The 12,764-nt window shown below is 49.3% G+C and overlaps 2 protein-coding genes across 3 annotated transcripts; one reads left to right on the forward strand and one right to left on the reverse strand.

Moving 5' to 3' along the window:
- Positions 1 to 5,247: 5,247 nt before the first annotated feature.
- Positions 5,248 to 7,383, reverse strand: LOC135367038 (uncharacterized). Its single transcript, XM_064600100.1, has 2 exons — positions 7,206 to 7,383; positions 5,248 to 6,634 (listed from the first exon to the last, which is right to left on the reverse strand). The coding sequence occupies exons 1-2, from the start codon at positions 7,287 to 7,289 to the stop codon at positions 5,351 to 5,353; spliced, it is 1,368 nt and encodes a 455-aa protein (XP_064456170.1). The 5' UTR covers positions 7,290 to 7,383; the 3' UTR covers positions 5,248 to 5,350.
- Positions 7,384 to 9,216: 1,833 nt separating this feature from the next.
- Positions 9,217 to 12,070, forward strand: LOC135366154 (uncharacterized). 2 transcript variants are annotated; one of them, XM_064598810.1, is made up of 4 exons: positions 9,217 to 9,406; positions 9,504 to 9,801; positions 10,466 to 10,640; positions 11,258 to 12,070. In XM_064598810.1, exons 1-4 carry the CDS (start codon positions 9,287 to 9,289, stop codon positions 12,024 to 12,026), a joined length of 1,362 nt encoding a protein of 453 aa, XP_064454880.1. In that variant the 5' UTR covers positions 9,217 to 9,286; the 3' UTR covers positions 12,027 to 12,070. The 2 variants fall into 2 exon arrangements, with proteins under 2 accessions (XP_064454880.1, XP_064454881.1); XM_064598811.1 differs by having other exon boundaries at positions 9,262 to 9,406; positions 9,509 to 9,801.
- Positions 12,071 to 12,764: the final 694 nt, after the last annotated feature.

Raw genomic sequence — 12,764 nt, forward strand, 5'->3', positions numbered from 1 at the left:
GAGCTCTTCACCAAAACTACCGCGAGCAATGGTAGACACATTCTATGTGCTTGTCGTCGTGGCAGTATCCTTTGCAGTGCTGTTCCCGGGGAAGATTTTTTTCCTAAAAATCCACCGGATTTTCTGGTTTCTTTTGCTTTTTAGGCAGTTGTTTTGGTATTTTCGCAAGGCATCTCGGGGATGTTGTAGGGCCTTTGGCGCGTGTGTGGGCTGGTGCTGGAAAAACCCCTGACCAAAATAAAGGTCCCAGTTGTTGTAGCCTCTTGACAGTAGTTGTGCATCTGACCTAGCAGTTTTGCAGACGGTAGGGAAAGTTGCTGAACGTTTAACCCCGTCGTTTCCCCGCACTTTCCGGCATCTGTGGTGGCAACGCGTTTGTAAAAAAATAAACAAACATTAAAAAATCCGCACGGACTGAGATCACCAACCTAGTCTATCCAGGAATCAGTCTATCCTGGAAGGAAGAGGAATACATGAAGGAAGGAGGAATCCTGACGTTTCCAAGCCAACAATCCGGCTACTTCTTCATGGGTGACAGAGACCGCCAGGGGAAACGGATTTTATACTAGCAGTTATACCGCTTTTCCAGCATACAATGACCCGGCCAGACACAGCTGTGCCGAAAACGTTCTAATCAAAAATTAGCTTCTAATCTCCACACGTTAGCTTGATAAGGGTAAACGGAAGGGTTATATGATACAGTATTCCCGTTGCTATTACGGTAGCGCAGACTCACGCGGTAGTCGCACAAAGCAGACGTCGGTAGTAATGGTTTGTGTGTGAATTTCGCTAGTGGTTGGCATGGTGCCTCAATTCAGTTAGATGAAAGCAATATAATTAATAATAATATAATTATAATTATTTTAATAAATGTCCGAAAAACAAGAAACGGCAGGCATAATCGCGCGTCAGATATACCGTATGGATAGTCACAGTAAAGTTACAGTTACAGTACATCCACCAGCGTGCGGTCTGTACGAAACTGCACAAACGTCTGCAGGGCTCCGAAGCATTTGGTCGGGGGCCAAGGGTCCAGAACTTGGAGCAAATACGGTAACATTGTTATGTTTTTTAAGGTAAAATATTAATTCAGGACGTGCTCGGAATGCCGACTTTGAAAGTACGAGAAAGATAAGGCCGCCTACAAATTCTCTCACGAATTACTCAAACAAACACGCAAGGACATTTTTACGTTTCCTGTTCCTGTCTCAGTTTGGGTACACTGCAATGAAACACCCGCCTGCGCCATTGTACAACCCGTGCAGCTAAGGATGACCAGTGTGTAATTGGGAAGACGAGAAAACAACATCTTCAGCAATCCTTGTGGTCAACAAGGGCCCTTAAGGATCATTTAAGGATCGTACCTTGCCTGGAACGCCCCGAAGGAATGACGCCTACACAGTTGTCGGGACCGAAAAAACGGACCGTTCCGCTTGAATTGTGCGCTCAATACGTAAAGGGGAAAAATTTCTATTCCACGTTAGCAGAGAAGCAGGTGTGTTACCGGGACAGCACACCTGTCGGTACCTGCAGCGCCGCCTGCCATTTTTTTGCGCGCTCGTTTGTTTAGAGCACGTGGTCCAGGACGACAACGCTTCCGCCACAGGTGGACAATATTCGTTATCGTGCTGCAGTGAAGCGATGTGGGACGTCCGCATTGTGTGTCTGGGCACTGACAAAGTGCTTGGGTGAGGTTCCGCATGTGGCATGACTTGGCGCCGGGGCGGATTTTTCGGACGCTCGGCAGACAGAAACGGATGACTGATGACTCTGACAGAAATTGACGAGTAGGGCCAGGACATCGGGACCGCGCTCTCCTGGATCCATCCGCCCCTGACTGAGTGTGGTCGCTGGCTATGGGGTATCTTAAGTTGGGGTATGGGACTCGCGCTTGACCTGTAGTCACGGGTTTTATTCGGGGTCGCTGTCGTACAAAAATATCGGTCTCAGCTTTTGCCCAAGTCCGAAGACTTTACCATCAATAGATATGCGTTCGCTATTTAAAGCAAGATTATAACTATGAAGGCAGCAGCACCGTGTAGATGAGCACGGGCGGGACCACACCAAATGTGAGAATGAGGACAGAACAATGATTCTTGGGCAGATATCTTTAATTGAATAATGGCAGTTGAAGAAAAGGCACCAGTAGTGGGATTTCCTTCCAAGGGATTTCCTTTTCTTTAATTGCCATTATTCAATTGAAGTATGCAACTAGACACTGTGAGGCTTGTCTTTCTGTGTTTAAATGCTTCCACTACACCAGACACTTCTTCTTCTTTTTTTTTTAAAGATTCTTATGTAGGTGTTGAGTGACGTTTGGCATCAATTAGGATACGTGACTTATGCGAAACGATTCATCCCATACATTGGGTGTAAATCTTGTAAATGCGTTCAACGGTCGCTCCCCACATTCATTGGGTCCATTGATTGGGACGTGCCGGTGCTGTAGCTTGGTTTAGTATGCACATGTTTCGTATACAGCCGAACTTCCAACAGAACTATCACAAAACAACAAATCCGTGCACAAACTATAGAAGAATCATGCCATGTGGCAGGATCCAGGACCGGACAGAGCCGTTTATGAGGAGAGCTTAGCCATTGGGAGGAGCCTGTCTCGAAGCGCGCCATTTGACGTCACACGATGGGCGGCGCCAAGGTCAGTGGCGCCATTTTGGATCAGAGCTATCGCCTTGAAATCTCCTATTCCGCCATTCTGGAGCAGAGGCACAGCCTTGAAATCTCCCCGTGGCTCGCCTTTCAACCCGGTCAAGTGGGCGGAGCGATGACGGCTGTGACGTCACAGCGGCTCCCCATCTCTGGGCGGCAAAAGATCACAGAATGGCCAAACTCTCCTCATAAACGGCTCCGGGATCGGTGATGGTGGTGGATGAAGGGCTCGCCGTTGTCGGCCCCACAGAGGTGGGAGGCGTCACGACTCACGCCCTGCGGGAATGTGTGTCCTGGGCCGACTTCTAAGGGAACTGTGCCGACATACATGTCTGAAAGCGTCTGAGGAAAACACAGGGAAACTGCCAGACAGCACAGCCGGCACGGGGATTGGAACCCGGGTACACACACACACACTATACATCGGGGATCGGACTACACATCACGACATCTACCGAGCCAATCCGGACGCACATCCGGCCTCCGAGGTTCGAGCTCGCTCGTCACGCAACTAGTGTCGCTAGCAATTACGCTAGTAGCTCTTTTGTCTACCGTTTTGACCTGTTCTTCAGATATTTTGAGCGCTGGCTTTGAGCTCCGGCTATCCGCCTTCTCTATACTTGGTTCTGAATCATTGAAACTACCTGAATATTCCCCTTTCCATATACCCATCCACGTTTCCTTTCTCTAAAGGCTGGTTTCCGCCTTACTGCGAAGTCGATGGTGGGTTCTTCGTCTGTTATACCATTTTATTTGAACTTTCCGAATTTGAACAATAAAAAACGGCAACTAAACCGTGAACCGCATGGCCCGAAAAGCGTCCGAATTCTTTCCGAACCGAATTCGGGACCGAACTTTTTTCGGTGAACAGAATTCCGTGCCGAATTCGGCCCGATCTGGCCAAGCCAGATTTCTCCTCCCAAATGGGAAGTGACGCCAACCGAAAAAGTAGAAGCAACCAATGGCTATCCAGCCGGAAGGAGAACCATAGCAACGATGACGTAGCAATGGGGTTGACTGTTGCCGTGTGTGTGCGACTTCTACTCCTATGAATACAGGGATTATCTCATTGACTTGGATGGTTGAAAGGCGATGCTCCCGAAGGCCAGAAGTCTTCGGCCGAAATTCGGAGTGCATTTCGGTAGCATGCGGTGATGTCCAGAAAAAAGTTCGGTCCCGATTTCGGTTCGGCCAGTTTTCGGACAGTTGTTCGTGCCATGCGGTTCACCCTTTAGAAAGTAGACGTTGTAACGTTTCGAAGCCCATGCAGGCTTCATCTTCAGAACAGAAGACTGTCGACCGTTAACGCTTTTTAAACAGGGGGGCTATATCTATCCGGAAGTGGCCCTGGGTGTGTATTCATGCAGCCTGTTGTTGTTTTGATAAACCATGACTCGTGCCCCCTACCGACTTTCACGGGCTAAGATATCTGGTGACTCCAACCCAACCGTATGCCCCGTCCTTTCCACGTGTTCACACAACTCCGTAGGTTTATCTGGGTTCTTTTCAATGTCGTATCTATGTTCTTTCATCCTAGTTTTCACTTTACGGACCGTTTCTCTCTCGGGCCCGTCGTCTGTTATACCCGTTTATGTACGAGTGCCTGTAAAGCGTGCTTCTCCTAACACATTGCAGAGATTGGCGAAGCCAACTTCACCCCTTTTACGTCCGTGGGCGTGGAATGCTATGATGGCCTCATGAATAACGCATGTCGGGAGAATCTTAAGTGTGCTATTGTCGACTTCAGACACGTCACGGTGACGTCTCTGTACCGGTTGTCTCAGTTCAGGATCCCAGATACGTGACGGTTCCCTACGGTGCATGATGATGTTTGCAGGTTCTATTTCATATTTTATTTATATTACTCATTAGTTATATTCTACTAATGACTACTATTTTACTCTCAACATGCGGTGTTTTGTTTCGACATCTTTTGCTATCCCTTCCTGAACAGGTGCAGGACCACACCTTCTCCCATCACATATATAACAGTACAAGTTTGCAAGTGGTCATAGGTAATAAAATAGGGCTCGGAATTTTGGGCATTTGCCTATGTCTATAAAAGCCAAGGTGCAAGTGCCCCTTTCAGGCTCAGCACTCATGCAGAGTGCTGCATTTTGCTTTTCGTTTGTGTGTTAGCGGCTTTTGTCCCGTTTTTGTGTTTGGCTTCCTTCGGTACCTTGGTTTGCTAGAAGGGGCTCATGTATATTTTATCAGAAGATTTGGCATTTCTTGGGCCTTTCAAGATCTTCGAGGGCGGAGAACTCAAAGCATTCAATATAGCGTGGCTCTATAGGCCCCCTCAACATTCGTGTATCAGAAATAAAAGGTTGCACGGTTCCGTAGTCTTTAAGCAAGCAAGTACAAACAAAGCGAAATAGCGTACCAGATGGTGTTTTGAGGACTTAAATGCCTGCCTACTTCCATCGTTTTTAGTGCCTAAATTCCCAGCCCCCGGTAATAAAATATGGAATTTTACTTACTGCGTGTAGTTTGCCGCAGTTCCTAATGGCCAAACACAAAGTCATGACGAACTCAGTTTCCGTAGTTTTCACTGGAATTTAATACGGTTGGTGACACAAGAACTGCCAAAGCAACAAAAAAAAAAAAAAAAAGGAAAAATAGAAAGAAGCGCGCCCTAATAGTTTTACAGTATTACGCGAAGTATCCCCTACAACCTTATTCAACTCTTCACAGATCCACCAAAGCCGTCGTACTTCGCCACGTGGCTGGAGGCCCTCCGGGTTGTTTTCCTGAGCACGTCCCAGACGGGTGACGAGCGCACTTGCTTCTTGAATTTCATCACCACATTGTCTTCTACGGTATCGTTGAAGTGCGTATTCATTTTAGTGTACAAATTAACGCTTGCATCATCGGGGTCGAACATGTACTGTTCACCACCATCCATTTGAAGAGGGACGTGCAGACCGGCTTCCACGATTCTGGTCACTTCCGCTAATACCCTCGAGGTCAATCCAGGAGGACTGACTGTCTCTCGCCTCCTGCCCCGCTCTGCTGTCCTCAGCAGTGGTGTCGGTACTTCTTGGAACGGATAACTTAGAAACGTGAACGACGAATAAGCATCTTTAGTCTTGTTCAGCAGACTTTGAAGCGTCTTCCTCCGACGCGGGACAACGAACTCGTTCAGTCCAGCACTGAGAATGTACTGAACAGGCGTGTCCATGTAGCGATACGCGCAATCGTTGATAAAGGCAGCCAAACCGACACTGCTTGTGACACTGGAGCCAATCCACAACCTCAAAGAAATCTTCATGCCGGCACGCTGCAGGGCTCGCAGAAAGCGCATCACGTCTTGAGTAGTGTTGCTGATGTAGAATGTGAAGTCAGTGATGCCGATTATGTGGTAGTAAGCCAAATATTCAGCGACCCTGATGTCATCTATGAGGCCGTCCGCGGAAGGCTCAACGCATAAGCCGATGGTCCGGATCTTCTTGCTTCTTTTGCGGCGCACCAGCTGAATCGGAAGCCAGATCGCAGAGTTGAACTCGCAGTACGATAGCGAGACAACGGTGGGTACCGCCGTGTCGTTACGGTACGGACAATTGACGAAGTAAGAATCGAACGGAAAGTTTGACAGGTCTCCCAGCAAGGCCGGCTCTCCTTCGATGCTGTCAATAGGTAAGGCTGGCTCGTATCCCACCTGGCAGTCAAACGAGGAAGAGACCCTTCGTCGTTTAGTGTAGTCCGTTGTGTTGATGAGGGTCAAGACACGGATGACGCCGAACTGAATGTCCAGAAACGCAGAGTACGTGTAATAGGCTCTGTGATTGAGAACCCACAATGAAGTGCTGTTCACAAGCGTCGCGTTCATCGGGATTGGGCCGTCGCCATCAGCGGCGTGCAGAATATCCATAGGGTATGGTTCAGGAGCCGACGTGGTGTTAGGCAACATGAAGTCGAACGTGACGAAAATCACAATTCCGAAGACGAAAGGATGAAGAAAGAACTGCAAGTGAAAAGAAATAAGGAAATGAAAAACTGGAAGATGAAATGGTATTTAGACGAAACCCTGGTCGAAAACTTTCTGATGGCCCACGAAGAGTTTTTAATGGAACCTGATGGTAGCCTAATGGATTGCAATAGGGAGCGTGGTGCAATAGGTGCTCCATCAGGGAGCCCTGAAGGATTGTAATAGGCTAATGTTACCCCATCGGGCGGCGGCATTAATCAAAGGGGTTCTGTGCCACTGACTCGTTATAGGTTAATACTGATCTTGCCTCACTTGACGGTGCTGACGGAGGCCTTCCGCATGAGTCGTTCATGAACACAGACCGTAAGAGAGCTAAGGCTGGTGATGCTGGTACCGCAAAAATGCTTTTTTTCTACATGGGGTGATTTTCCGAGGGCTCAGTCCGTCAACTTAGAACCCTTGCGGTACAAAACCAGAGCCATACCTGTAAGGTACCCAACAGCAATCTCCATACATTTTTCACGACCGACGTTCCAATCTGTCATGAATGGTGTCTTCGGCTTCGATGCGAAAATAGCGCCTACCTCTGTGTGCGCACTGTTCTTACCCTGAGTAGTGCGTTACTAGGACCAATGGAAGTAGCGGCTCCCTTCCGCCGTAAGCAACTGCTGCTTGGTGGGAAGTCAATCATGATTGTTCTTCAGCGACGGCGTGAACACAATGGGTGTACTACACAGCTCCAGCGGCAAGCTTGGAACAGGCTTCTTCTTCTGCTGTCAACTGGCTCGAGGCATTGGCTTTCATGTAGAGAAGAAAGCCACCAGGGGTTTGAAGTTGGCGCACCTCTTCTTCGTCTTCCTCCGCAGTGGCGCATAGCACGGGGCAATTGGCCACGGATCGTGACATGAGGACCCAATTAATGACGGTTATGCGAATATGAATGAAATGACTGAATAAAAGGTGGGCGGGGGAGCGGAATGACGACCTGACAATCTACCAAAAGACAAAATGGAAGATGCCGACAGTGGAATATCCTGGGCACGGAATGGGACGGCTAGGAACATGGCGCGTTGGGATGAGTAGCGTGAACAGTAGAGGAAAAAGTATTCAATGGCGCACTTCAAACGTCACGCGGCGGCACGTGAAGACCGTTTCTGCAGGATTTCAAATGCACACCTTTCATCCAGGTCTGGCAGACCTTTCCCTTTAATAAATGCATATCCCCCCCCTTTCATCCAAATTCCAGCTGACAACCATGTGGGCCTCCCTGGTCCTGCTGGACCCTCGTTGCAAAGAGGCCCGCCAGGGGAGCCCCTGGTTGTTGTGGTGATGGGATTAGGCGGACCTGAACCTGGTGAAAGGCTCGCCGTTGTCGGCCCCACAGAGGCGGGCAACGTCACGACTTACGCCCTGGGGGAATGTGCGTCCTGGGCCGACTTCTAAGGGAACTGTGCCGACATATGTCTGAAAACCCCTGTCAGGGATGCCCCTACTATCAATCTATCCATCCATCCCTGCACCCGAAAGCATTTTTTCCGCGTCACCTTTGGCGTCATCGACCGTTCCGCGCGCTGCCGAGTGCTATGTGATTCGTCCTCAACTAATCTTTGCGGAGCGTTTATTTCTTTAGATATATCAAGCGCCCGTCTCCTTTTCTCGATTACTTACTCCACCAGCATCTTTATTTCGTTCCTCGTTTCACTCCAGGCCGCGCTCACCTTCAGCCTGCTTCTGTTCTCCCCGCGCTCTTGTGCTTCCATCTCAACGGACTCCCTTCACATGTCACAGTTTTCACTGATGTCTCTGTCCAGGATGAAGAAGAAGGGGTTGGGACATTCATGTCAATCTCAGGCATACGCGCTAGTATCCGACTCCCTAATTACGTACTGGCCTATTTTGCTCAACCAATTGTCATTCTGTATGCCCGTCAGGTTGTACGATCCTATATACTTTTTTTACGGACTTCCTTTCCCTAATTTCGAACCTGGGAATGCGGCATTCCATCCTTACGGGCATAGTTTACAGTGCACCTTTTGCCCTTCCTTCATCCACGAGATATCGCTGTCCTGGGTTCCTGGTCACCTCTTCCGCTGTCGCGTTCCCCCTCTCAACCTCTTCTCTCTCTCTCTCCTATTCGCCGTACTGCATCACTTCTTCTTGATTGCCCCTCCTATGTTACCATTCGTCGTCGCCTTCTCGTTCCCCGTGTTCTCTCCATCGGTGCTCAGCTCTCCCTGACAACTCTGCTAACCCTCGGGGCCTCCCATAACGGCGTTAGGGACCGCGCTATTCTCCATAGTATCATCTCATTCATCTCCAGCTCTAACCTGTTCTAACTCTGTTTTACCACCCTGTTGACCGCACCTCATTAGCCCTGGCCAATCTCCCTTGCGGATAAGCGCCATCCCGCTTGAGGAGCAACAACAACGCTTCTTCTACCTCTAACTTTCTAACTGGCCTAAAATGTGCAATTTCTCCTGACTGCACGATTGCCAGAGCAACCCGAAAACGATCTTGTGCACCCATAAATGCTCGCTTAGCGCATTTCAGTCGACAGAAAGATCAATACGCACGAAAATAAGCATTCCTAAACTATGGACAACGCTCGTGCGATCACGTGTTCCCATTGTGTTCGATTCCGACGCTCTCCGTCGTTTCTCCGCTTGACAGTTGGTTGCGTAGGCTAGCATGAACAAGCAGCAGTGGCGCGGAAGGTGGGAAACGTACCCTGAACCGAGGTACTTCCAGTGGGAAGAATATGCGTACCGTACGGCAGCGTACAGTGTACCCAACAGGAGGGGTCGTGCGGTAAGTACTATGCACAAGGTCCTGGCATATTATGCCACTGTTACACTGAGTACTGAAATGCAGACGGTCCCTACAAGGTGTGTTCATTTTTCAAAAGGGTAGCAGAATACCAGCCCAGCAGATACGAAAGCTGCGAATCTGGGCCGCCTTCTTCGTAGTTCTGACTTTCGGCATTGTGCTGTCCTACCACATCTACCTTGCACGGACGGTGCTCTTCAGCCGGATCTGGCAAGATGCTGACGTTACGAGTCTGATGGAGACGGAACGTCGTGCAGTGTTGCCTCACATGAAGTGGGTGGATGACACGGACCGCTGGCGAGAGGCGTACCCGGCTGAACTGCAGGTCTACACTGCCTTCTATTACTACAAGGAAGCTGTCAGCTCCTCTCGTGCAGGTCAGTCAGAAACGAGATTCACTTTCCTAAAACTGTGGATTACTTGTTCCCAGAGCTGTACGTAACGCGTTACTAGTAATTGCGTTACTAGTAATCAATTACTTTTTTCAGTAAATTTTAACGTAATCAATTAATTTTGTGAGCAAGTAATCTTCCAAGTAATCTGATTACAATTTTCGGTAATCAATTACTGAGTAATCTCTTGTGCGCCCTGAGTAATCTATCTGAGTAATCTATTACTTTTTTAACCTTCTGTCAACAATGGCAACACTTTTCAGCAAGCCCGATCTTCGACTGAAGCAATGACGCAGAGGTGACTGTGGCGGCCGTCTCTAGTCCTCACGCGTTCCATGCAGACCACAGAAATACGATAATTCCTTACAACCGCGACCTACTGGAGCAACAGTAACAATAGTAACAAAACGAAGCGGATGTTTCAACGCCTATTCGATCGTCCTCATCTGGGACAGGAGGCGAGACAATTTAAAAGTAACGGGAAATGTAACGCGTTACATTTCTAATCGGTAACGTATTACATTTTTGATGAAGTAATTTGTAACGGTAAATAATTATTTTTCGCGCAGTAGCAACAGTAATTGTAATCAATTACATTTTTCGAGTAACGTGTACAACTCTGCAAGTTGTGCCTGCTGTACTCCTGCAGATCAAGATACGCCTCCCATCATCGTGCTTGGCTTGATGACGTCCACGTCCTGTTCAGTGGAGGCCAGAGTTGTGTACAAGGACTATCCTAACTCCTTCCGGGTCACTAGTGGAACGTGCCGATATTTAGCGCAACGAGGACAACATCCGCTGAAGGCTGTTGCTTTGGAGTTCAAGTAAGTGGCATACAAATGTGCCTGGTATAGCCCTTTTATTGTTTTTTAATATCACTGTCACCGTCAGGCTTAACCGTAACGCACGAGCACGTGGCCTGCGCATATGCTATAGCGCCGCGAAGCATTCCTTGGGTTTTGAGACTTCGTCAGAGGGTGGGGTGAGCCATACATTGCCTCGATATGATTTGAGCGATTATCGCACCTATAATCAGTCTGCTTCGCACTCATGTTCGCAGCCGACTGCGCTGGCTAGAGTCACTAAACAGGGACACAGAGTCTCGCATTCAATTTCCGCGCTGGAGCCGCCGTTCGGTGTCCGCGATTGGGCCGATCGTGTCACGTGCTTTCTCCTTCCGAGAACGCGGCGTCCATGTTGAGTCCCCCCCATCCAAAACCGGTTTCCTCGGTTGCCTAACCCAAGATGGCGAACTCGCTCGCTGGCGTGGGTCGCTGTCGCTACTCTGTCTGCTTTAGTGACTCTAGCGCTGCCTATAGTCTCAAACCAAGCGGTCAACACTCCGCGGCGTGTACATCTGCGCACGTGCGCGTTACAGTTAAGTCTGACGGCGGCTGTACACCATTAACATACCGTAAATCCAATGTCCTCCAATGTGCAGGTCCAGGCAGCCTGGTGCTCGCGTGCCAGTGAGCATATCGGTCCTTCTCAACGGAAGGGACTCTCAGGTGTGGATTCCAGTTCGTGCGACTGTCCTGCCACGCTCGGCAGTTGAGCCCCGAAGAACTGTCGGCGTGTGTTGTCGTACTGGCCCCAGCCCGAATGTCGCCCTCTTGGCCGAATTCATTGCTTTCCATCGTCTCTTGGGAGCATCACGGTTCACGCTGTACACTGGTGCTGGCGTTCCAGCGGAACTTGCACAATCTGCAACGCTTCTACCGTGGGAGAACGCGGTGGTGGACGTCATGACGCCTCCCGCTTACGCAATATTCCTTCAAGACTGTATTCTACGTTCCAGGTCGCAAGTCGAGCATGTCGTGACGCTCGATGTCGACGAGTTCTTCGTTCCGAGACATTACGACAGCATCAGTGCTGCATTGATGTTGCTACCGGAAGCGGAGGCGTACACGATGGAAATAGCCACGTTTTGCGATTCGTCTTCTGAACGGACACTAAATAAGACGATGCTTGTGACCCAAAGGTCGTTTCAGCGGGCGGACGTATCCTCGTGGCAGCCTACAGTGTTTCGTTGCCTTGGTGACAGATGGAGACAAGCGACTGTGCCACAGAGTGAAGGTACTGTGCAACGGTACAGAGACAGTTCCGAGTGCTTACAGGGACATGGCCGCGAGGACAAAACCGCAATACGCTTTGGAGAGTCGCTCCGTAAAGCGAAAGAAGTTCAGAAATATGTGTTTTCGAACGGTTGATATAGCGATATTAAATTATGTGTGCATTAAATCGACTGCATGGCGGGTTGAGTTGGTCGAGGCAGGGCAGTTTGTCCCTTGTGTCCAGAACTGCTAAAGGTGCCTCCGACAACAACAAAAACTTTCGTCGCACCCCCCCCCTCCCCCAAATTGCCGGATCCCATTAAATACCATGCGACACACGATAAGTAACAGTATTTCACTACACGCAGAAAAAATATCACTGGCTCGCAGAGTGCTTTTCACGTTTTTGGAGAACTCGCCCCAGTGAAAGATGGAGGTATTACTGCGCGCGGCGCGTCACCCCCATCAGTCTCGTTACGCGGTGCGGACCTTGTGACGCCACTGTCACAATCGTCCTACGCGTCCATTACCACCTTTGCCGCAAAAATTCGATGGTCTACATCGATGCCTACAACCACTGGTTTACCCAGAACTTCGTCCTTGCGGGGGTGGGGGGTGCATTCGCATGCTTTTGACGAAATATTATGCAATACTGAGTGAAACATATTGGTCTCCTCCAGATTTTTTTTTTTTTGTTTAGGGGGGGGGGGGGGAGGTGTTAGGGGTGTGTAGGTGGGGACCTGGATAAATCACTGCATACAGTCGTATTTTACGTCAGTCCAGCATGACCCGTCGACCCCTTTTATCTTGGCAACAGTCCGCAGCACAGAGAAGGGAAAGGAGCACCTGCCGTAGGCCGTGCAGTCAATCCTCAGGATGCATTTAGAACCGCAT

Source organism: Ornithodoros turicata, chromosome 8, assembly GCF_037126465.1.
Source record: "Ornithodoros turicata isolate Travis chromosome 8, ASM3712646v1, whole genome shotgun sequence".
Classification (NCBI taxonomy): Eukaryota; Metazoa; Arthropoda; class Arachnida; order Ixodida; family Argasidae; genus Ornithodoros; species Ornithodoros turicata.